The 24,908-nt window shown below is 36.2% G+C and overlaps 4 protein-coding genes across 5 annotated transcripts; 1 reads left to right on the top strand and 3 right to left on the bottom strand.

The window, feature by feature from the left end:
* The first annotated feature begins 10 nt into the window (after positions 1-10).
* On the top strand, positions 11-3,419 carry LOC110725149 (protein SDE2 homolog). Its single transcript, XM_021904613.1, is given in 4 exon segments — positions 11-289; positions 292-742; positions 2,049-2,628; positions 3,003-3,419. Coding segments are annotated over 4 exon segments (1,371 nt in total). The 5' UTR covers positions 11-96; the 3' UTR covers positions 3,150-3,419.
* A 154-nt stretch (positions 3,420-3,573) lies between these two features.
* Positions 3,574-5,954, bottom strand: LOC110725150 (putative RING-H2 finger protein ATL21A). Its single transcript, XM_021904615.1, has 2 exons — positions 5,007-5,954; positions 3,574-4,202 (listed from the first exon to the last, which is right to left on the bottom strand). The coding sequence occupies exons 1-2, from the start codon at positions 5,692-5,694 to the stop codon at positions 3,757-3,759; spliced, it is 1,134 nt and encodes a 377-aa protein (XP_021760307.1). The 5' UTR covers positions 5,695-5,954; the 3' UTR covers positions 3,574-3,756.
* Positions 5,955-6,259: 305 nt separating this feature from the next.
* Positions 6,260-9,829, bottom strand: LOC110725061 (probable F-box protein At3g61730). The gene is made up of 8 exons (XM_021904533.1): positions 9,738-9,829; positions 8,180-8,379; positions 8,022-8,066; positions 7,660-7,827; positions 7,514-7,561; positions 7,232-7,402; positions 6,949-7,056; positions 6,260-6,814 (listed from the first exon to the last, which is right to left on the bottom strand). Exons 1-8 carry the CDS (start codon positions 9,827-9,829, stop codon positions 6,732-6,734), a joined length of 915 nt encoding a protein of 304 aa, XP_021760225.1. The 3' UTR covers positions 6,260-6,731.
* A 736-nt stretch (positions 9,830-10,565) lies between these two features.
* LOC110725148 (histone-lysine N-methyltransferase ATX3-like) lies at positions 10,566-24,428 on the bottom strand. 2 transcript variants are annotated; one of them, XM_021904612.1, is made up of 23 exons: positions 22,571-24,426; positions 22,385-22,440; positions 21,844-22,042; positions 21,231-21,344; positions 21,021-21,089; positions 20,854-20,922; positions 20,663-20,757; positions 20,367-20,441; positions 20,123-20,258; positions 19,160-19,232; positions 18,926-19,025; positions 18,703-18,827; positions 17,030-17,175; positions 16,709-16,813; positions 15,535-15,599; positions 14,107-14,326; positions 13,830-13,916; positions 13,641-13,697; positions 13,477-13,566; positions 12,458-12,544; positions 11,699-11,773; positions 11,181-11,281; positions 10,566-11,055 (listed from the first exon to the last, which is right to left on the bottom strand). In XM_021904612.1, the coding sequence occupies exons 1-23, from the start codon at positions 23,432-23,434 to the stop codon at positions 10,965-10,967; spliced, it is 3,099 nt and encodes a 1,032-aa protein (XP_021760304.1). In that variant the 5' UTR covers positions 23,435-24,426; the 3' UTR covers positions 10,566-10,964. The 2 variants fall into 2 exon arrangements, 1 of the variants encoding a protein (XP_021760304.1); XR_002512133.1 differs by lacking the exons at positions 10,566-11,055; positions 11,181-11,281 and having other exon boundaries at positions 13,477-13,559; positions 22,571-24,428.
* Positions 24,429-24,908: the final 480 nt, after the last annotated feature.

The following is a 24,908-nucleotide window of genomic DNA, read 5'->3' as shown; positions in this document are numbered from 1 at the left end:
TACATAATTATACGTAGTACAAGCTGCTTCAATCCTTTTTGGCTCTATCTTGTTCTCCCAGAAGTGAGATAGAGAGAAACCACAACAATCATAATCATGGCGGAACTCAATTTCATCCAATTTTTCGTCAAACTTTTCGACAACAAAACCCTAACTCTTCAATTCCCAATTCATCAAACCCTAACACCTCAATCAATCAGGCACCAGATCGAATCCCTTACTAACATCCCCTCCGATTCCCAAAACCTAACCCTAAATGGAAGATTCCTCTCAAATTCAACTCCAATTTCCCCAAATCCCTTTCTCTCTCTACAATCTACCTCAATTTCTCTCTCCTCGGTGGGAAAGGAGGTTTCGGGTCCCTTCTTCGAGGGGCGGCGACGAAGGCGGGGCAGAAGAAGACGAACAATTTCGACGCGTGTCGAGATATGAGTGGGCGGAGGTTGAGGCATGTGAACGCGGAGAAGAGGTTGGAGGAGTGGAAAGCTGAGGAAGAGGAGAGGAAGTTGGAGAAAATGGCGGATGATTATTTGAAGAAGATGGTGAAGAAAGGGAAAGGAGGGAAGAAAGAACAAGGAGCTGAGAAGTATGTGGAGAAGTATCGAGAAGATTCTAAAAGGTGTGTTGAAGAGGTTGATAGGTCTGTCAGAGAATCTATGGGAGAATTGATGAGTGCTGGGAATAAGAAAAGGAAATTGCTTGAGAAGTTGAAAGATGCTGATGCTAAAAGAGCTAAGATTTGGTGAGTGTTCTTGAAAAATATTTCTGTTTTGTAAATTAAGTTGTTTTAATTGGTGTGATTGATTTGATAAACTTGTTGTTTCAGGTTGATTGATTTTAATGTGTATTGTATGTCTTGCTGATTTAATTGTTGGGTTTTGATGGGTGTTGGTTAATTCTTGATAGTTTTTCTGCTAGTTTGTTGTAATTGTAGTTGATGTTATAATAAGTGATTTGGTGGATGAATGTATGATCAAATGTTTATTTATCTGTGTATAACTGCGATTGTTTAGTGAAACATGCAGCGAATTCCAATTAGAAATGTTTTGTTATTTTTGTGATTGTACTAGTGAATTTCATGATAGGATTTAGAGTGCTAACTCACTTGCAATCAACCCACAACCACAATGAAGCAAGCAATCAATCAAGAACTACTTGAAGCAATTAAACAAAGTAAAGGAGACGATGTTACTGTGGGAAAACCCGAGAACCGGGAGAAAAAAACCCACCTTGCACTATGGAGTAGTATTGATGATGATTGAACAATGAGCTACAAGCATGAATAGGATAGTATTCAAATGCTCCTCACAAAACTCCTCTAAAACCCTAAAAGTGTGTTTAATGTTTGTGAATATCTAATAATGAGGATTAGGAGTAGTATATATAGTCTAAGTAAATAGGAGAAACAATCCAACAGCTAGAAAAACAACATATGGCTCAAATGAGAAATCTGACAGCAAAACAGGGATTCCCACTAATCCCGCAAGTTCGACCGAACTGACCCAGGGTTCAGGGGAACATCCTCTGAGTTCGGGCGAACTTCAGATCAGTGAGTTTGCCCCTTTTCTCACTTTGGTGGTTCGGCCGAACTCTATTCTTGTTTGGTCGAACTAGCGCTGAAATTCCATGCTCATGCAAATTCACCTTATGCCTCCTTGGATTGATTCATCTCCACACTAATCCTAACATTTCATATGTGACTTCTTTGGATCCCTTTGTGTATTTTAGATGACCGGGTTTGTTTTGTATGGAGTATGGAGAACCTAGTACTTCGTTGTTGTCAGTTGAATGCCTTGAGTTTTCTATATAGGTTAGCTTGGGTCTGCAGTATTTTTATATGGCTTTGAGTGCAGTTTTCACTGTTTGTTGAGATAAGGAAAAATGAAGTTTGTCGATTCATTGACAAAAAGACTTTGGTGCTCTTTGCCTCAAGTTGATGTCTTGGATGTGAATTGTTTGCCTTATTTCCTCTTTTCCTTTGTTTGATATGTTATTGTGAAATTTAGAATCCGGCTGAGTTAAACTCATCGTTATTTTTACCTCTTCAGGATAGGGAAGAGAAAAGTGGGGGAAAGTGATAGCGATGACTCGGATGATGATGCAAAAAGTGATGATAGTGATGCAGAAAATGAGAAATCAGTTGTCACTGAAAACGGAAACCAGTCTGATTCAAGCAAGGATGCTAGCTCTGCTTCCGTTTCAGCTCTTGCATCAGATGGGGATAATCACAGTGGAGGCTCTTCTGAAAGTGGATCTGAAGAAGAGAAGGATATGATTGCTGAAGGTACGACCGAATTTGCTGCTAAACCAAGTGGATGCAATGAGCAGGTGAATGGGAGTGGTACGCAGGAAACGTCGTCCGGAGAAAAGATGTCTGCTTCAGAAGAAGTGGTTTCTACTTCTGCTAAGACTGTGGTTGAACAAGGTCCTGTTGAACCTCACTTGGGATCCACAGCTGTTACTGACCAGCTGCCTGGTACTAGCACTTTGGTAGAGCTAGATGGTCTTGAACTTAATGGTGCATCTGAGTGCAAAGGAGTTTCACCTGATGAGGGGAATAGTGGGGGCTTAAATGCAGTAGAGGCACCTCTGAACTTTGATGATTTTAACTCAGCTGCCGAAATGGAGGTTAGTTTTCGTAATTTCATCTCATTGTATCTCAGGTTAATTTGACTTCTAATTGTTTTTTCTTTCGTATTTTTGATAAATTAGTAGATCTCATGATAGCCTGGCTCTATATTTAACAAAAAAATTTAGATGCCTTGCACAACTTGTCACTACAGGATAGATAGTCATTAAACTTCTGTGACTTTTTAGGATATTTGTTAACTCCTTTTTTATGGCAACATCCATCCATTCATCATACGTGCATCCTACATTGATTAGATTTTAGGAAATCTAGGCATCTAGAATTGTTAGTTATAGCTGGTGATCTTGAATCTCTATATTGAAAGAAGGCGGTAGATGTTTTTGAACTAATATATGTTTAATTTACGTTGCAGGTTCTTGGATTGGAAAGGTTGAAATCTGAGCTACAGACACGGGGATTGAAATGTGGAGGCACTCTGCAAGAGCGTGCTGCTAGGCTCTTTCTGCTGAAAACCACTCCTCTGGAGAAGCTTCCTAAGAAACTGCTGGCTAAGAAATGAGATATGTTTTGAGTGAATAAAGCTCCGTCTGCCTTCTTTGTTCTGCAAGACCGCTACTGCTGTAATATAATCAGTTTGTTTTTAGTTTCTTACAAGTTTTGATATCATATACTCCGTATTAAGCATCCGTAGGCTCTACTTGCATTGAGAATCTCACTGTAATTTTATCTTGATGTACTAACTGTATACGATTATCACCCTTGGTAAATCAAGGTGTTGATGTTTGAGCTTTATAATATAAATCGTGTCAAACTTCTATATGTTCCTCTACTTACATAATCCAGTGTGCAGTATGAATTATGACTTTTAAGCATTCAACCCCCTGTCATATGCTCACATCGTAACATATCGACATTCTATTTGAAGTTTGATCATTCACTGTTCTTTAAATTCAGTGTTTTTTTTTTTTAATGAACTGGTGAAATAAGGTCATTAAATGTATTCAATACTCAACTATACTGTACATGACTGTAAGATGCTATTTTCACGCTTTTGATACATCATATGCTCACTTGCTCAGTACTGCAAAGATGGGGGTGGGGGAAGGAATCGCAATCATCTGAAATTCTGAAGCATCTCAGTTAAACAAAAAAAAAAAAAAAATACACTAATCTATATCTATGTTGGTTGATCTCTTTTCCGGCGAAGTGCGGCAAAGAGGGCAAGTACCATTCATCATCAGCCACTCATCAATGCAATCAGCATGGAAGCAATGCTGGCAATCAGGTATGCATCTCAGTGTTTCCTTAACGCTAAAATCTGACAAGCATATAGGACACGACCCATCACTGACTCCTGGAACTCGCCGGCTTTCTCCAAGCACCACCTTGGCATACGATTCAATGGTAGCTTGATCAAGCCCCATTGTGGTGTCTAAAGGCTGTGCTGTCACTGCTCTGTTTTCCCCTGTGCCTATCCTTCTATCTCGCCGATCCATCATGCATAAGAATAGTCCTACTGCAGCTGCACAAGCGATGGCTGGGAATGCAATTGAAAAGGCAATTATTCTGAAAATTTTGAGGCCTCTACTGTTGTGTGTTTGCTCAGGATCACCTGAAATCGGAGGTTGTTAGTTTAGTAACAGTGAACCTTATATAGGTGATGAATTAACAATTGCTTAGTACTGTAATACATATCTAATTATCTAGCAATAATATTCTCCAAACTATAACTCAATAAAAAATTTGACATATTTTATGGTTAAATTTTTCTAGAGGCGGTGGTGAATTGTTTCTGATGCAACACCCTTGGAGGAGCCCTGTCGAAGGCATTGCGCGGGAACCATAATGAAAGTTGAAGTGGAACTGATATCGCCGGAAGAAATGTGATTTAAGATAAACTAATGAGAAATCTGGAGATATTTGGACTTTCATTAGGTTTGACTAATTATCAACTTGAAAATATTTAAGGTTTCTTTTCCTTTCAAGTCAAGTATCCAAATGGAACACTATAATGTATCCACCAACCATGAATAATTATTAATTTTAACCACCTCTTCCCTTCTTCAACTAATCATCCAATTTAGTCAACTTCTGTTATTTTGCCTTTTGTAAAGTGAGAAACTTAGATTTGGACCATTTTTTCCAGGCAGTATGATTTTTTGCCTAAGCAACCAATTACATTATTCCTCCCATAAGTTAACCGTAACACGGAAGCTAACTAAAACATTACGACTTTTTCACTTATCAGGTTAACAGTTCCGTAAAAGAGGTTATCAACTGAATCATCTTGTTCGTATGGTGGCTGTCCTGTTATCTGCAGCTTCTTTCTTATATGGAAGTGCATAAATAAAAAAAGAAAAGTGAAAAGACTTCGATTTAAAGTAAAAGGATGATAAGTGGGAAGAGTGCTCTTTACCTGAATTGTTGAGACTTTTGAAGCAACCGATTTGCTGGTTGTCATTGCTCTGATACCCACAAACATCTCCGCGCTCCTCACAAGCTAGGCAATCAGATACATGCCAGGAAATCCAGACATCTTCACTAAGATTAGAAGTGAATCCACCATCTGCAGATAATGAAGCAGGAACTGGCAAAGTCTTAATTATCTGACAAGACCTAGACACATCATCTGTAAGATCATTGAGAGAAGTCGCAATGACTGATCTTGTTAAATTGCTGAGACAGTCAATTACAGCAAAATGAGCATTTGCGAAGCTTCTTGGGCAGCTAAGGAATGTATAGTTGACATAAAAATCAGCTTGGAAAGGTGATCCAGAGGGGTCGAAACCTTGTAAAAGTCTCCGTGGGAGACAGCTATCTGGGTCGTCTATCAGCATGGTCTGTGCGTCATATCTTATATTACGGACTAAGAACTCTCCAGAATGAGGCAGAGTTATAGCAGGGTGACCACGGTCTGTGCAGTGGAGGTTGAAGCCGGGGTAGCTGCAGTTTTCGTTCTTCTGTTCATCGAGGTGGAAAGGGAATCGGATAGGGGTAAGGGTGTTGTTAGTGCAGGTAGTTATGGGGCACAAGGAATAGGCCGATGGTGCCAAGGTGAAAAGGAGGAGGAAGACGAGGAAAGGAAAGAACTGCACGAAACCCATAGGTTGAATGTTGAGAGGTTTTTCAACTTTTCAAAGTATTCTGGGATTTTGAGGATCATATTGATTGAAGTAAAATTAGCTAAGGAGAAAGTATTCAACTAATCAATATTAATTAATTTATATAATTCTTTGGTAAAAGTCAATACAGTGATGGCGTAATGGATATATAGATGGCGGTGATGTGCAAGCTTGTATGTCTTAGCTCTTTTAAATGCTTATGCATGAGTAATATATATTCTGATCCTTCTATATTATAAGATCCTCAATATTAGAGAACATGTTGACCATGTATTTATATCATTATAATAAGCTTTTAAGACAATTCGTACGAAAGGACATCGAAAAAACAGAAAGCGATACAATTAGAAGGTAGCTTATAAACAAATATAAGGTCAGACTTTCTTCTTAGATAATTCAGTAGATAAATACTGTAGAAAATTGACAAAAATGTTCCTGATCCATGCACTTCGAATTCTGAAAACAGAATTTTTGGTGGTGGATCATCCTGCTGTACTGGCAGTTGCAAATACTCTGATGCCGAAAGCCATAATCTCTAGGAGACATATCTAAGTGTCCAACTTTGATTAAATTCAATGAAGAACTAAACTATAATGTAACTGATATGGTAGCATGATGAAGCAAGCAAATGAAAGGAGAGCAACTGCTCGGCCACTTCACCTTAGAAGTGAGCATTCATAAAAAATTCTAGTAATCTCGAGTTTTACAGCACATACACCATCAGTTTTTCCTGCCTTGCCTTACCGGCTTAGCCCAACACAATTGCTATCCAAAAATTCTATGCACTACAGTATGACTATAATGAGTATTATCTTTCATTGTTTAGTTTACTAATATATAACCTGGTGCCCAGATACTTAATGGAAGCTGATAAATTGACTATGATCTTTCAAGCCGCCACGCACTAATGAGTGGTGAGTAAAGCTGGTGGTGATTAGCCTCAAAACTGCAAGTGCCAAGTGATCAGCAGCATTCAAAAAGAATTGTACAAGGTACTCCAGTCGTGGCCAAGCGGGAGTTTACAGAAGCTGCTGAGAGACTCTTATCGCCATGATTTGGCCATCAGTTCCAGCTCTCATGACATGGAATTTGACATTAATTCCTGCAGAACAGAAAGAGGAAGCAGTTGTAATTTCGATTAATCAAGCTGAAGAAGTCAAGCTATTTAAGGGGATCACAGGAACAAAGTAAACAATGAATTGATTTAGTGATCATGCAAAGGAATAGGCTTATTACCGTCATTTTGTTGCAAATTTGTATTGACTGCAACAGCATGAAGAGTGAGCTTAGCCTTTGGCTGCCAGTCATTCTGTTTTCCGATCCATGACTTTGGATTAAAAATCTCTGCAAGATGCCAAGCTTCAATTCATTATATAAGAATTCCAAAGGCTGTTTAAAGAAATACTTTATGCTGCAATGTTATATTGTCTTTTACTTAATCTTCGAAGAATATAATGCCTCAATAAATATACAATTATGCAAGACAACAAAAATAGTCTGAAGCATGTTATGTTCTCACCAGCACTGGAAGCATCTTTAAGGTGTTTCATGTCTAATATGGCACCAGAAGCTCCATCTACATGTTTTTTGGTTTCATGTGAGCCGATTTGTGTGTAATCCCAGCTTCCATCATGGTAACTCTCATTCATGAAAAGCTCAAAATGCCTTGCATCTAGTGTCTGCATTGTCCCTGAAAATTGCCAAAATTTATTCCAGTTACAAACCGTTTATCAACATCTCTTCACTAGAAGCTATTTTGTTTATAGTTTTGGTTCAATGGGAGCATTTTTGGGTTGCTCACCATCACATGTATTAAGGTCACAGACTGGGCAACGTACGAGCTGCAGATCTGGGAAATTGGGTAAAGCTAAGGATTAGCGCATTTGGAAAAATTGATTGGCATTATTAAGGAAGCAATATACTTGACATGGAAAGAGTTTGATGTACCAGCAATCCAGATTCCAGTTTTGATATTGGTGAGTACACATAAGCCACGAGATTGCAGCATCTGTTCAAGAGTCTCCTTTTGAGGTATCTTTCGGGGAGGACTAGTCAGCTTCTCTGTCACAATTGCTGCTGATGATTCTAGAAAAAATGCACCAATCCGAATCCAATCTATGTTTTCCAATGAATATTATAAGCAGCAGTCTAGCTTTCAATCAATTAAAAGGGTATTAACAACTCTACATGGACTAAAACCAAATCAATGAAAGAAATATTGTTTCATGATCCAGATAATCTACCTAATAGATTTTTCAACATGCAATGTTTAGTACTTGAGTCATACTGATGGGAATTTAGAGGAATACCTATGTGTTTCTCCTGCTGGCGAAACAAGTAAGAGTGACTCCCATCTGCAAGAAAATTGCAAGGTGAGACGAGGCTTTCAACACCAAACACAGTTATTTTGACAGTATGCTACATTCTACTGTAAGACAAGCAGATGTTCAAGAAAACTATCACTCACCAAAAGCTGATGCATATAGTTTCTTCCACTTAAAAGACGCATCTCCTGGATCAGGAACTGCTAGATCGCGTAAGCAGGCAAATTTCCACACACATTCTTCTGATAGAGTCTTGTAGAACCATTTGCAGGTAGTGGCAAGCATCACCAGAGACCTTCCATCTAGGCACTTTGCTATCTCAATCCATACATCATCCTCAAACCTTGGAGAACAAATTTAAAATTTAGTTAGAAATTTCAACTTCTCTTGTACTTGTAACAATGATTCAAAATTACAGGAACTTCAAATAAAACAGTCCTTGTATATTAAACACAAAATCATGCTAATAAAAACAATTGTCGAACGTTCAATTCCACAAACATAATTACACACAATTTGATTCCAACTACTGCATTTTCTTTGCGAGAGCTAAATAAGGAAGTTAAGTTAGCTGAACTGAAAGAAAATCGCCAATTCACACGTTACTTTGGAAATCAGTGGAATAACTTCCGACATCATTATCAAAAATTAAAATGTGCATGACATATCGCAGTAGCATCACTCAAACAAAATTTATGTACCTTGTAAAATCAAACTTAATTCTAGTCATATTCCATACAATCTAAAGAGAAATAAGTATGTGGTGTAAATTCGAAGTGTTTTAGACATGATAAGCCTTATAAAACATTACATAGCTGAATATATGAATTATGATCTCCAAATATGTACTGGAATTTGAAATTTGACTCAATCAATTTTCACATATTCACGCACAAAAGCTTCTGAAGCAGAGTACCAACATTCATACTAGATAAACAGATATATGAATAAGCTCAAAATACTACATTTTAAATTCAAATCTCAGATACGAGTAAGTATTATCAATTCACAAAAATTCTGGAACAAAACTTGAACTACAAGATAGTGATTTCAAATTCTCTCAATTAGAACAGAGTACGATTCTTACGAATTTTGAACTACATAGTTTTGTAGATTGATATTATCGATTGAAATTTTGAAAAAAAAAAATTTCAATTGTGAGAATCATGACATTGACGATTGATTTGATCAAAACTCGCTCGTTATTCAGCTTGCTATTTTTCAAATTTCATCGCTAAACTCAACTGAATTTTGCTAATTCCAGCTCAAACTTCAAATTAGAGGTTTCATTTGTAGATTAGAAGCTCAAAATTATACAGAAAAACGCAATAATAAGCCGATTTTCTACAAAAATAATTTCATCGTAAATCCAGCTCATTGATTTTCAAAGTTAACGCTAAACTTCTCCGATCATCGCAAATTGAGCTTGTTCTTCAAATCATCAAAATCACAACAATTATCAACGATTAAAAGCTCAAAATCACCAAAAATCATACAAATAAACGCAATTATAAGAGTTCTACTCATTTTGCCATCGCAAAATCCAGCTCCTTGTTATTCAAATTCAACGCAAAAACTAAACAGTTTTTCGTAAATCTGCGTTCAATCTTCAAATTTTGAAAATCAGAATAATTTTTACCAATTAGAAGCTCAAAATTTACAAAAATTATTACAGAGAAATGCAAATGTGAAGAGAGATACCAGGCGAAAGAAGCGCGAAGAGAGAAAAAGGAATAGAGGCGAGGAGAGCTGCAGGAGCAGAAAGGCAGAGTTCTCTTCAATCGTTTCCCCATTTTCTAGAGAATTGCAGTGCGATTTGCAGTGTTTGATGAGAGAGAAAAATTTGAAATGAAATGAATGTGATTGAATTGTGAAAAGTTTGAGAAGGAACTATGTATTTATACAGAAAGACGCGGGAGTGAGAGAAGTCTCGTATTTTTTGAATTTGTTTAAACGGAAGTGGGATCCTTAGCACATTGCCAATTTGCCATGCATATATACCAAAAACGACGCCGTTTCTTTTTTTTTTTTTCGTTTTGTTTTTCTCTATTTTTGTCCTCCCTTTTTTGGGCATCGGGCAATATGTTCAATTTTGATACAGTATTAATGATTTAATGATGTATAGGATATACTGCATGAGTCCACGGGGTGCTTAGGTAAGAATGTCTTTGGAATAAAAACGCTCGAGATTGAGTAATTTGTAATCACCATTTATATAATGTAAGGTTGTCCAAAACTGTTCCAATATTCGAAAGATCTACTTCGTAATATCTAATCTGAAAGACAAATATGGTACATGAATCAATGTGTATTTCATTTTCGGTAATCAATTTGAAAATGGGTAGTAATTTCACATTTTACATACCCAAAATAAGCAGATGCCCTCTCAGAACTCGGAAGTATTATCCTTGTACAGCTGCAAACTATCCTTGCACATTTCACATTTCATCAATTCATTGATGTTAAGATCAAATGGTTTTGGATTACCCCCCAAAAAAAGGGAATAGGAAAATAAAGCAAAACAGAGTATAAGGAAATCTATACTAGATATGATATTAGACTGGCAAAATTAATTCAGGTACAATTACTGGCTTACTGCATTTATACAAGATATGATACGAGTCTGGCAAATTACAAAAGAATATTACTTATAAAAAATAATAATAATTCTATATTTACATTCGAAAAATGAACTCGTATACAAAATCATCACCAGCAATAGCTGGACCAAGTTGGTAAATTTACAATAGTATTGTCACAACTCACAAGAGATGAAGAGGAAGGGTGATGGAGCAAACTTCTTCGTTACAACTTTAGTAGCGACGGTTCTTCCATAAGTTGGCACATGTGTCAGTTCATTTAACTCTATCTATGCCTGTAAAACTTCTGCTATTTCTTCTAAGCTTGTAAATGGCAAAAATATTGGGTTTAATTCATGAATTTGCGGCAGTTAGGAGCTCTGCAAAGACAAGGGACTTTTGACTCATCACGCTCATCAGGATCAAACAAGTAATCATAACTGCAAAAGTAAAGAAGCCTATTAAATGAGGACTCTACTCATAGTTTCTCAAAACAGTACTCCGTAGAAAGTAACAAGGCAAAAATAAACAATCAAAACAAGTGAAAGCGAGAAAAACTGCATACGTGAGCTCATCACCAGCAGAGACATTAATCTTGGCAATAAGCACAATTCGGCTTTCCTGATTACCCACGCTCATAATCCTAGCATAGCAGTTGGGCATGCACTGTGAAAAACAAAATGATCTCATCAGGTTAAATATATTGTGTAATTCATGATTATACAAATATTCTAATAAAGGGATGAAGGGGCAATCAATTAATCATGAAGAATCACACAGCTCCGTACAAAAAGGGACATATGTTTGGCAACTGTTTTGACTGAGTTTTCAAGTAGAGCCAGCCACAAACAATAAATGACAGTTCAGATTTATTTCAAATTCAAAACCGCGTTCAATAATGTATGCATGTTATTGTTACTCAAAAGATTATCACATTCAATACCTGAAACAGTGTGAGCAACCTTCAAATCAAACATAGGAACATTATATTCCAATTCCATAAACATATGGATCAGCAAAAATCATAACATGAAATGCTGCATAACTACAACAGGATAGTCAAAGTAAAAGGCAAGAACTTACAGAATGGTTGATTAGGCGAGCAATGTTTCCCTTATTCGTAGCATCAATTACTACATCCTCACTGATCTTAAACAGCTGCAAAAACAAAAGAAAATTACTACTCCAACCATTACAAAATACATACAATTGAAAATTAATGCACAGAATTTGAAATTGATTGTTAACTGATGTTTGGCCAGAAATGTTGCATGGTATTCTACAGTAAGAGGTATAATACTCATTTGTAGACCAAAGCAACCAGTAATTTAAAGAGTATAACAAACTCAACAGAATCATTCAGGCGATTCAACAACTGTACCAGAATATTTTTATGGCAAATAGTGAAACAGATACAAACATGCCACTCTTTAAGCCCTTCAATAGCACACAGCTTTCTGCCTTTTCTAAATGCCATAACCAGAGGTCCCAAAAGGTAAAAAACAGGTAATTCACAAACATTGTTGCAAAAGGCATGTCGCACTCTTTTCTATTCACTTAATCTTTGCATGAACTAAAAGCAAAAAGTATCTCTTTACAGGCTCATTTGCTATATACAGCCGAGGAGAAGGCAACAGATAAAGCCCCTATGCTGATTCCACACATTGGCTTATGTGACACGGCTAATATTTGAGTACACGTTACCAATAGACATGTATCAAACAGCTAACATTTGAACAATAAGCTAAGCACTGTGATACGGCTAATATTTGAGTACACGTTACCAATAGGCATGTATCAAACAGCAAGAGCAAGAAAAACTGATAAACGCCTTTCACTTACATAACAATCTTTTCCACTTAGGCGATATTGTGCCTCTCTTAAGTCAGCAACACTGCGCCTCACCTGTTCACCGCGATACTCAAGGACCTGAAAAACAAGTTTCTCAATCAGCCAACACTTTAAAAACTTCATCTTATACAAATAACATAAAAATCCTTCTCCTCAACAGTCCAAATCTCCAGTATGAAGAAATAAAAATTAAAAGAAGGCCAACCGGACAGTTCAGACCAGCACCTCAGGACCCAGCCTATTTTTTGGCTCATCAAAGCCTGACCCCAGGGCAGTCTGGCCATTAATCAAGTAAAAGATAAATTGACTCCAAGTCAGAAATCGAATATTTTATGTGAAGAAAGCCATAGACTAGCAGCCATGGCCATGACCCATCCCCTTTGAACTAGCACAACCAAATTACACAAATTTCATATAACCCCCCTCTTACTAGCTCCCCATTTGCTTTCTCCATCTCATGTTTTCCATCAATAGCCCTACCTAATTCCAGTCATTTCCAATCTCAATTTTATAATACTATAATCAGTTTGTGTTTATCTGAACTTGACACCAACACCATATGTGACCCAATCCAAAGATTAATTGGAATTGATCTATTTTCATAACAAGCTAATTGACAATAGACCCGAAAATGACCTAAGCTGTTGACCAACCCGAACCATGTAAATTCTCAGTTCCTAACCCATACATGACCCCTGAACTAACCTAACCCAAACTGACCCATTTAACACCTCCAGCAAAATTCCACATATATTTATCTTCATTCGCAAATTGAGGGTGACTATATTTCTGGATTTGTACTCATTGAAATGAAAACTTTTAATGCAGAGTGGTAAACATAAAAAATATAAATAAAAAGAAGCCCACGCATAGGTCTAGGTCTGCCAAATTATGTCCCAGTCATATCCATCATTATTCCCCAATATTGTTCCAGACAATACAGTAATAGAGGGGTTCTAAAATTAAGAAAAGAAGTACATGAGAATATATGATAATCATTATCACAATACCATTTCTCCTTCTTGAATACTCCGACGTGCAAAAAGGCCCCATCCATGAATTCCAGATTTGCCAAAACAAACCCGCTGATTCTCTGTACTCTGTTCCATTGAAATTATCATTAAGACATCCAAACATAAGCGCTAGCAATAAAAGGTAGAGAAGAGAAGCTTGCCTGCAATTGACGAAGGCGCTCCTTGAAAGAAGAGAACTGTTTTGAATTGTTACCCTCCTGTAGAGCATATTTAAAAAAAAAATAGAATTTCATCAAGCTAGTTATGTAAAACGAAAAATTTCCTTAAAACACAATACTTTAGTGAAAATATGTACAATAACCATGGGCCAGCAGAGAGCATAAAATTACCTTGAAAGAATTCAAACTGTCAATCTTAGTTATATCATGATGAATTGGCCCCATTAACCGATGGAATATTGGCTCTTCACCTGCTTTCTGGAAAGCAAAAAAAAAAAAATGATAATATGATAAAATGACCAAGCGCGAGCACATATGATAATGATAGAGGTGACCTCTGTGACTGTAACATATGCAGTAGTACTGTAGAAAAGCCACAATTAATATACTTGAACCAGTGACAAACAAACCAATATACCAGGAAATACAACAAGCAAGACAAGAATACCTTATTTTTGGACCACGAATATATCCGGCATCTTGCAGAAGACAAGGGATCAAATTGCTCTGAGTTTGAAGGCAATGGGTCAGGAAGTTCAACTCTTTTAGAAATGAGCCTTGAACCTTTGAAGTTTCTCCCTTGATTCTGGTCTTGAAGCAACATTCTGGAAGAAAAATAAGGCCTTTCTGGTGTTTGCACTTCTAGGACAGCATCTGGATTAGGGTTCCTGAATGATAAACCCAACAAGTCAGCACAGTAATAACACTGAAGTTTTTCAGTTATATGCCAGTTTGGGTCAATCAAAGATTGGGGTTGAGAGGGAAGGATGACGGAGGCATATGTGAATATGCGATCCCATACAGGCATACAGAATGTTTCCAACATAAAATTTCCCAAGGACAACTGCTGGCAGTAAAATATTTTGTATATACATATATATATAGGAACAAAGAGAGAGAAGACAAGCCTGAAATGACAAAATTAATACTATATGCAAATAAAACTTCAAACAATCAAAAAATATTTTCTATAACAGTATAGCACCCTGAAACCTTTTTATTCACATTTCCAAGTTTCAAACAGACCCCAAGTCCCTAAAATGTATGTAGATCCAAGATAGACTCTGAGAAGAAAGAAAGTGCTATAGAAAATGAGGAGATTATTGGGGATATTGCTTCACTATGCTCTATGACACTCATTTGATCTTGTAACCTTTTTGCAAGTCAGCAGAGCAAGAATTTCAGAAACGGTATGCTTGCTATAAACAAATATTTACCAACACCCTCTAAACAAAATGCTTCACCCAATAAGTTGAGACAGTAAAATGGAAAAGAAATCCCCAGTAAACCATCAGGCAAAAGATTCACGCAGAGACTAGAGACAGAAAAACAGAAAAGAAGTCACAAATTTGCTAAAGAGAGCAAAAGCAGCCTCAAACTTCTCCACATCCCATATAACATTAATGCGAACACATCGACCATTGTGTCCTACAATCGATATTTAAGAAAATGGAACTGAATTTCTGGCCAGTGTAGTTATTTGGTTTAAGAATGATTGACCAGAAAAAATAGATATAACATATGCTCGTAGTAATAGAGGAGCATATCAATGGTAAGCGACAGCTAGCAACCCCAACTATAAAAAAAATGACATATAAACAGTAAACAAGACAATTGCTTATATATTTGAAAATTATCAATTACTTAAAAGCCTAAAAACCATTCAACCCTCCCCTTTAAAAATACAAAAAACAAATTATATTGTTTGTTAACTGGCAACTGTTCATCAAGACTAAAAACCCAACTTCATTCCCCAGGAAATCTAGAAAGATATATACAATCAATAAGCTAGAGGTGACACCGTGACATAGGATACAAGGAATCGTTTAATTTAGCTAAATAGATGAAAGGAAGAGAGAAAAAGCACATATGTTACCTATGAAAAGCGCAGTATGATGCCTTTCTTGTTACTTGTACTCCTTTCTTCTCCATACAGTGTAACTGCAAGACAAATTCATAGGGATGCAAAGGAGTAAGCTGTTTGAGTCTGATCCACTATACACAGACTAAAAACAGTCTACGGGTACAGGAACACATAATGAAACTTCATAAATTAGTCCATAACTATATAAGCCTAACCAATTACTTGGCAGTTGGCACAGAAACTCTGCTATACAGCAGATAGCTGCTTACCACCAATATGGATGATCAGCAGAGCAAAGTATACAGGACTCAGCATTGCACAAGAAGCCAAGAAGCTCAAAATAAGCTACCATCATCACAAAAACACTACTTGCTCCCTAATCCTCAAAAAGTACGAGTATCTTATACTTCGTTGCTGTCTTAGAAAAATGAAAATAATCCTAAATAAATGCAGATAAGACTTGGAGGGGGGGGGTTCTGGGTGGGAATAAGAAAGAAATTGATGTCATGATGAGAGAATTTATATGAAAATTCAGTTAGGAACAAATTTCCTTATTTTATTAAATCAAAAAGAGAATAAGGACGAGTGGTACAGATATTAAGGAAACCAGAAATATTTTGGGGAAAGGGAGGGATAAAACCCATTTCGGGTCACATGACAGAAGATGCCCCATGAGCTGGAGCCTTCAGAAAGGGTAAGAAATCTCAACACAAGGAAAACAAGTTGAACAATATGCCCCATGAGCATGTAGCCTACAGAAAGGCTAAGAAAAATTCTCAACACAAGGAAAACAATTTGAGCAATAGACATCAAGGGGTCCTAAAATAATTTTAACTTTCAACTACAAGCAATGAAAGAGTTCTGTCAGTTAAGACTTTAAAAAAATTAACTGAAATATATTCTTCCAAAACAACTAATATTATGAGAACTATATCTCTAAGGAAACACAAAAGTCAACATGCAATCACTGATTTGCAAAAAAATCCTATCAATGACATAAATTTGCAAATTTCTGCAGCCTCCATTTATGAATGTGGTGCTCGGTGCTCCAGAGACTGGAAGGAGAAAAAACTCAACCATCATTCAATTCATCAGTTCCCTTTTCCAAAATCAATTAATAGATTCAGTCCACATATTTTAGTACACAATTCCTCACCAAACATTAAATAAACAGATACAAACTTACTTCCATGCAATATCCAGCTCTTGCTGCGCATGTTGCATGATAATAGGTAGCACATTTGCAACACTGAATGCAAGATCCATGAATCTGCTTACATATTACGCATTTCTGCCAACAACCAAAAGGCATGTAGTTAGACACATACAATTCACCAATCTACAATATTGCCTATTACGATTAAACAAAAAAAAATAGAAAAGCCTCAAGCCAAAACATAAAGAGCGTTTAGATACACATAATTATCATTTAATAAAAAATAATATCAAATATATAATAAATAAAAAATAATAGAAGGTTAAGGAAAAAAATAGGAGAAAATAATACCTTCATAAATGAATTTGTAGGAAGTCTCACAATCCCCATTGCTGGTTCCATATTTTCATCATCTAAGAAAGCAACTTCAGGTTGAAACCAAGCACATGTGACATGAACCCATAATGTGTCAATTTCAGTAGGCTTCAGAGCACCTCCTATAGAAAAGAAAGCCAAAAAAGGGGTTAAAGTGTCAGGACTCTGCAACAATTTAATAATTTAATAAAACACATACAACACTGAAAAGCAGGACAAACGCACATTGGATGCACATATATAATAAGATGAAAGTGAAAATTTTATAAGAAGTCTTCTTGACTCCAAAAAACATTATTATCCATATTGCTAATAACAAAAATATTGCTTTCGTATAAAATAATGTATGTATAAGGGTAGCTAACTGAGCAATTTTAAATGAGTTAGCCAGTCTATTATACTTCTTCCATCAAGATTTCAAGACCAAAACTTAAATTCAAGTTGTGACTTCCTCCAAATTTTATAAGGTATAAAAGGAAGGTTGTGACTTCCTCCAAATTTTATAAGGTATAAAAGGAAGGCATCAGCAAAACATTAATCCCTGTTATACATATATCCTCCATCTAGACCACAGAATGTGCATTTACACAAGGACCAAATAAGAAAACCTACAAAAGAATTCAAAATATTGCCCCAAGTGTTTGAAAAAAGAGCGTTGTTTTTTAAGAAAGAAAAAAAAGAGGCATTCATCAAGGTAGCCAATGAGGTCTGCTAAATGAACCGAGATTATATATCTGATGGTGCGTCTTCTAGTCTACGTCTCACAAGCCCTAACAAACATAACCAGTTTCCCTTTCTTTATTCCCAACTCCAAGTCTCCAACCTTTAAACGAATACCTTCATTCCTATTCTATTTCTTAAGGTGGTCACACACATCCATCTCATCATATGCATCTTTGCTACACTCATCTTTCTAATATAATCCATCCTAAATGCCAAACAATCTGTTCTATATAGCACTGCTGGTCTTATAACTTCCATATACGATTTTCCCTTTAACTTAAAATCACACATCACCTAGTTGTTGTCCCCAGCTATGGCACCTGAGTCACACTTAAAATCAAACATCACCCTACTTTTGTACAATCAATCCAAGGTGATGAAACACTTATTCTTAGGCAACTCCTTACCATCCAATGTTCCTACATCCTCGTTTGACTTTGTCTTGGTACTAAACAAGCACTCCATGAATGTAGTTAGCTTTGTTCTGACTTAAACTAAGCCCTCAAAATTCTTAATTTTGCCTCAACACTCTAATTAACCCCACCTGTAAATTCGTCCACTGGGACAATCAATATAATATCATCTGCAAGACTGCAAACAACATACAAAATAGTATCTCGGCTTGGTTTGACCAAGTTAATTCATCTAATATTTTAGGAATAAAAAAGGAATTTAAGGACTCGATGCAGATCCCTATTGTAAACCAATCATGATAGGGAACTCCTTCATTATCCCTCCAAATACCTGTATATTGGTTTTCACATCTATATTGCTAACTAAGAATATTTAAAAGGATTTCCCCATCTCGACATTATCCAACAAAGCACATCTTTGGGCACCTTGTCATGAGCCTTCTCTAAGTCAATGATATTCATGAGCAGATACTTCTTTCTTCACTTATAATGTTCCATAAATAAAATGCATACCTTTAACAGGACAAAGGCAACACTCCCTCTTCACATCAGGAATTTCACAAGCTCTGCAGACCCACGATGTGAAATCTTGAACATTTCTGGCTCCATAACATTCTTGATGAACAGCTATTTGACACCTGACCAACAGTGGGAAATATTACATTTTAATAGCTATACAAGAAATTGAGCAGCAAGATCATATGTAACCTATGTAGGATATAAATATAACACCCACCTGTTGCAAATGATTATTTTATTGTAGTCCCAGTCTTCAACCCAGCGACATACAGCACATCGTTCAGTTGTCCATTTCGCATATACTGGTTCATATATTTCTACGCAAAAGAACAGCACATAAGCCTCATTGAAGAGCAGATAGTGTCATAGAAGCAATGAGGCATAATGCCGTAATATGAAATCAATGCATATGTTTGTTAAGAAAATTTCCTAGTCAAAGTAAGAGCCTCACCTTTCAACAAGCCAAATAGCTTTGACCGATCCAGCTTCTGATTATCACACGCACTTGCTCCAAAATCTGTGAGCTGGGGAAAGAACAGGTACCAGTGTTACTGCAGTGCAACCTTAAACAAGTGATGACCCTTTGAAGAAAAGATAACCCTCTGCTAATACAGCATCTTTTATGGTTCTTTGGTTCTTCAGTAAAAATGCAAAGAAACACTAATGCCACAGCCTTATCACATGCACACACAATCTTAAGGATAAAAATGTACAATGAGAAAGAAAAAATCCTGAAAATTTTGCCTCCAATAGAATAAAAGTACAACATACATTCAACATATTCTACCCCAACAACATAGTGATATCTGAATAGAAACGGTATGATACGACAACTGCTCTAGCTAGGAAGATTATATAAGATAATCCAACAGATTATAAAATAAAGAAACAAGGACAGTCTGTTCCATAAACGCACGTGACATCCAAATCATTTGCTTTAGTTTGAGTAGACTAAAATTCACTAAACTTGACAAACTTTGAAGCTCTGGTAAACAGAACAGATACAAGTACAATATTGATTTTTTTTTTTTTTTTTTTTTGGGGGGGGGAGGGGGAGGGCGCTAGAAATGCGTAAACCAAACACCAGAAGATAACTGCTACGCATGTCTTCATCACCTTAATGCACTGCCATACTGTGTAAAACCAACGACATATGCATAATATGGCATACTTGAATGTGCAGAAACAAATTACACACATACAAAGATCAGAAAATTGGTAACACATCAAAGGAAATCAAAAGCAAGCTCTAAAGCTAGAGATAGTGCAAATTTAATTCCGAATAGACATATAATAAAAATAAAACACAGGGGCAAGTGATACTGATTGTGTGACACGAATATGCTAGCTAAATCCAAGATAATCATAATGTTTTTTTGACATATTCAAATTAAAGCAGAAAGGACTGCCTTACCCACTGATGCAAGGGGATCATTGAGCCTTTGACTTTGACACTATGCTTCCATTTCTTGGCTCTACAACCAGTGTGCTTTTCCCATTCACTTAATGACTGCTTCCTTGTCCCACATTTACCACACTTACACACAACCCTAAAAAGAAGAGCACAGGTAATCAAATGTATCACAGATTATTCACAAAGTGTACAAAAAGAATTTAAAAGAGCATAATACATAATTTTTGTAACCTTCAGGACTTACAAGTGAAGGCTTGGGATATATGATGCTTCCATACCATTGCACACAACAGCTACCTCATCGGATGGCACAGGTTGTCTGTATCATACAATAGTAACTCTTACCAAATTGCATGACCTCAAAATAGGTTGTATAAATGCCAGAAACAACAACAACAATAATAATAATAATAATCATAATAATAATAATAATAAAAGTATTTACTATAAATCTATAATAATTCATTATAACAATATTAATAATGATGATAACAATGAAAGTAAAAATAACAGTAACAACAAACAGAAGTAAACACATACTTTGGCTTGACTTCAGGTAGAGCTACAGAGTATGATGGCTCAAATGCAAACTTTGGCTTGCAATCAGGGCAGTAATATTCAGCATCTTCCAAATCCTTAGATAGAAACAGAATGTACAAATAAATCCTCTAAGAAAAGTCTTTACAAGCACCAGGTCCTGTCAATACAACAAAAACAAAGAGGGAACCAACCTTGAGATTTTTGCCACAGATTTCAGCACACTCAGCATGCACCCAAACATCACAGCCATCACAGCAAACCTATGCGAGAAACAAAGCTTAGTGCCATATCAATTGCAAATAATCAAAGGGGGGAATAGGCAAGCATCATGTGTCTAATCAGAATTGCAGAGCCTCACCCAGCTTCCACCATCAGAGTGGTGCCAGATTTTCTTGCACACACCACAATACTGCTTTGACTTCAGTAACTGCACCATAAAAGATTAAAAGTATGTTAGCTCGCTCTAAGAATCAATTACAGGCTTTAATATTTAACAGCATAAAAATAACAATCTTTAAAAAATATAACATTTTCAATGAAGCAAAAAGGCCCAGTTCCAAAATTAAACCTTGACACAATGTTTGCACAACGGCCGCCCTTCATGAGAGACAAAGGATTTGTACGAAAGAACCAACCCACATCCACTGCAAGGGCGCTTATCTCTCTTCTTGTCATGAATATCCTGAACAACAATTTTTAAAAAAATAAATAAAAATAAAATAAAAAAAAGGGAAAGCATAACTAAGCATATTAAGCAAGATTGCAAAAAAAAATTCATGAGCATCAAACACTGCTCTTTCATTAGGAAAAAGGTGATTAGAAGACATGAGAACACATCCAACTTACAAATTTTCATGTATCAAAATGCACAATGCAGCATAGCAGAAAGTATAAGCAAAATAGGAATCAACAAATAAAAATGGACATAATCTTTGACAGCCTTGCACGCAATGCAGCCTGTACAAATTCTATACTAGCTGTCAACAGACTTATTTAACAAGTACTATGCATATATTTCATGGAAACTATACTTTAGGATGTATTTAACGAATAACTTGGCAGCAAAGACTTGTCAGAACGCAAACTATGTGCTACATAAACAACCACGTCAACATTCACTCTTTCTCAAAACTAAATCTTGTTTCAAAATTGAGCAAAAGAGGGTGTTGAGAAGAACATGCCTGGTGTTGAGAAAGGCATTCTTGCAACTGGTTGGAACCAGTAGTCTCGTGAAAGCCCTGAGGATTGGCATCATAAAGAGATGGTTTTACCATTCCTAACTGCTCGTCTGTAAACCCTTGCTCGGCCAAAAGGGCCTCCTCAATGGCCATTCTGAAATCACTCGGCTTGCACTTATGCAAATCAGTCTGCCCCTGAAATCTGGATATATACCATGAAAATCACATTGAATCTTGTTGTTCAAGTCAAATAGAAGTCTTCAATATCCTTAATTTAATGCCATTATAATCATTGTGTAATTTAAACTTTTACCACCTTCCAAAGTCATTTTAAATTTATAATAACCTCTAAACAGATCAAATGCAAATTAATGCACACCAAGTTGGGTTTGTGACTACACACTAAGCCAATGTGCCCTACGACTGAACATAAAACACAACATACAACTTGTATCATGAATTTACAAAACATCAGTTGAGCCCAAACAGTCCAATAAACATGGCATATTAAGTATCAACATGAACAAGGTCAAAAAAAGCTTACTTGTCTAGGTAATCGATAAATGGGAAGATCATTCCTCCTTTAACCCATGAATAATCCTGCTCATCATCAACAATCAACAAGGGTTTCAAAAGGTATTCAATCATTCATCTATGCAATGATTCGAAACAAGAGAATTACAGAAATGCATATTTCAGTTCTCATGATCAAAGAATAGGAGAAGCTCACCCTTTGTTTCCCATTCTTGGAATAACCAAAGTACATGACACAAGTAGCACCTGGAATACACGAACTCAAAACCGTCTCCGGTGCTTGCAACATTGGATCAATTACAATAGCAGGCCATGCAGGATACCTCTTCCCTGATTTTGCCCACACTATATCACCCAAAGCAAAGTCCTCAGGTCCATATGCCACTTTCTTCTGTTTCGACTTCACCCTCGACCCTCTCCCTGCACCCTTCTCACTTGAAAGTGGTCGAGCCACGGGAATATACTCATTATTCGATACAAACGACGACGAATTCCACATATTTATTGAAGGTTTACTGTACACAAAATCATCCATCATCCCATCTTCTTCAGTGTCCTGGAAATAGGGATGATACTTATAACTTGGCAAGTTTAATTTCTCCTCTTTGAACTCTTTTTTAACCAAATATGTACTGAAATTCGAGCCTTCGGGTTTATTCTTCTTATTATCTCGTCTTTTCAAATAAATTTCGTGCAAACCTGACTCAATATCAGCAAATTTAGACTTACTATCCTTCTTTGATCCAACAACAGAGTCATTAAACCTCGAAGGCAATACCGGAACTCGCCCTCTCGACGTTTTTCGAGAGTACACTTTGCTATACCTTAAATCAGACTCAGTTTCTTCACCAAGTGATGAACCCTCGGTAAAAGATGAGCTCATTGGTGCATCATTCTCAAACTGAGCTACCCCATTATTCGAAGAATAACTATGTGCAGCAATTTTTCGCTTCTTAGGAGGCACAGAAACGCTATAATCATCTTCTAAAACTGCAGAATCGTCAAAATCACATCGTTTCAGATCTGGCATTTCCGAATTTGATAGCTGTTTAACAATCATCTCTCCTCAAAACTCATCGAAATTCAAATTAAATTAAGATTCAACTCCAAAACCCTAATTTCTCCCACCAAAAACCTCGGAAAATCCCAAATTCGTTAATATTTTCAACAATTTCTTCAACAACAATCCACACTTTTCCAATTGCTCAAATACTGCGGAAAAACGTTTAATTCCAAAGAGAAACCCTAATTGAAATCACCAAATCAAACCACCAAAAACCAACCAAAAACATGCAATTGAATTCTGAAACTTTCCAATAAAATCGGATAATTAAGAAATTAAGGGGGAAATTAGATGAAATAATTGATTAGAAAAAAAGTAAATCAAATAAAATTGAAAGGATGAAATTGTAGAAACTGAGGATGAATTTAGAATTAGAATACCGGAAAAGTGAATTGGAGGAGAGAGAAAGAAAACTGTGAAAGAAAAACAGGGAAAGAAAGAAAGAGAGAGATAGAGAGGAAGGATCTGAGTGGTTGAGGCGGATAAAATGGGAAGCAGGAGAAACAAACGAGTGTTATATTTTATTTAGGGGGTTTTATACGAATTGGTTAATTTAGGAATTAATAAGGTTTATTAATACGGGTAATTAGAATAATTGGGGCGCGAGGGTTTTAGGGGCTGTTTGGCTCCAAAATATATAGGGTGGGAGAAATTATGAAATTCGAATCTCCAAATTTTTGGATAGGAACTGAAATTTGTATTCGGGTGGGTCGGTTGGTGGGTGGGGTTGCCTGCTTTTTGACATGGGTTGGCTTGATCGACAAGTTTTGGGTTCTTTTGGGGCTTCAAGGCTTGGGCTTTTTGTGTCTTTTTTTTTTTAGAAATGGTGAGGTAAAAAGTAAAAATTTATCGGTTTTAATTAAAAAAAACCAAAAAAAAAAAAAAGGGACTTGTTTGGTGAAAAGTTAAAACTGATCGTGTTAGCTGATTTTGAGTGTCTTATAGTATAATTGATTTGATCAATTGATTGTATTAGCCTATTATATAAAATGTTTAATAAATACTTCCTACGTTTCTTTTTAATTGACACGTTTCTTTAGTCATGTTTGCCAATGCACAAATTCAACCGTTAATATCTTTAATTATTGATAAGCAAAAGTTATAAAAAGTTGATATTTTGAAAATATATGCCTTGATGAATTCTAACAAGACCCCACATCACTATATTTTTCATTATGTATAAATCACAAGACACGGTCGAAGGGAAATGTGTGAATAGTGCTAAAGTCAAAACGTGTCAACTATAAAAAAAAAAAAAAACAAAGGTAGTACATCAATATTGACATATTTGATTGTGATGGGTTTTTGGGTTGAATCAGGGTATAATAGTTATTTTGCAATAAAGTATTTGAATAAGCTAGTGAAAAAACTTATCCAAGCAGCTTATTCAAATGAGCTTATTTGGTGGAATAACCTCTTTTATTTAGCTCACCACCAAACACCCCTATTAGTTTGTTGTAATACGCAATCA

This window comes from Chenopodium quinoa, unplaced genomic scaffold (genome assembly GCF_001683475.1).
Source record: "Chenopodium quinoa cultivar QQ74 unplaced genomic scaffold, ASM168347v1, whole genome shotgun sequence".
Taxonomy (NCBI): domain Eukaryota; kingdom Viridiplantae; phylum Streptophyta; class Magnoliopsida; order Caryophyllales; family Amaranthaceae; genus Chenopodium; species Chenopodium quinoa.
The sequence above is the reverse complement of the archived record's forward strand: the minus strand, read 5'-3'. Positions and strand labels throughout refer to the sequence as shown.

What these genes read in the sequence shown, in the direction of transcription:
- LOC110725150 (XM_021904615.1), bottom strand. Translation starts at nt 5,694, where the DNA reads ATGGGTTTCGTGCAGTTCTTTCCTTTCCTCGTCTTCCTCCTCCTTTTC. An exon ending in CAAAAGTCTCAACAATTCAG is followed by an intron (nt 4,203 to 5,006) that starts GTAAAGAGCACT and finishes CTCCGATTTCAG; the next exon opens with GTGATCCTGAGCAAACACAC.
- LOC110725061 (XM_021904533.1), bottom strand. Translation starts at nt 9,829, where the DNA reads ATGGGGAAACGATTGAAGAGAACTCTGCCTTTCTGCTCCTGCAGCTCT. An exon ending in CCAGCAGGAGAAACACATAG is followed by an intron (nt 7,828 to 8,021) that starts GTATTCCTCTAA and finishes TGGAAAACATAG; the next exon opens with ATTGGATTCGGATTGGTGCA. An exon ending in TGACCTTAATACATGTGATG is followed by an intron (nt 7,403 to 7,513) that starts GTGAGCAACCCA and finishes GGCAATTTTCAG; the next exon opens with GGACAATGCAGACACTAGAT.
- LOC110725148 (XM_021904612.1), bottom strand. Translation starts at nt 23,434, where the DNA reads ATGATTGTTAAACAGCTATCAAATTCGGAAATGCCAGATCTGAAACGA. An exon ending in CTACCTGAAGTCAAGCCAAA is followed by an intron (nt 20,442 to 20,662) that starts GTATGTGTTTAC and finishes TGTATGATACAG; the next exon opens with ACAACCTGTGCCATCCGATG. An exon ending in GTATTCAAGAAGGAGAAATG is followed by an intron (nt 12,545 to 13,476) that starts GTATTGTGATAA and finishes CTTGTTTTTCAG; the next exon opens with GTCCTTGAGTATCGCGGTGA.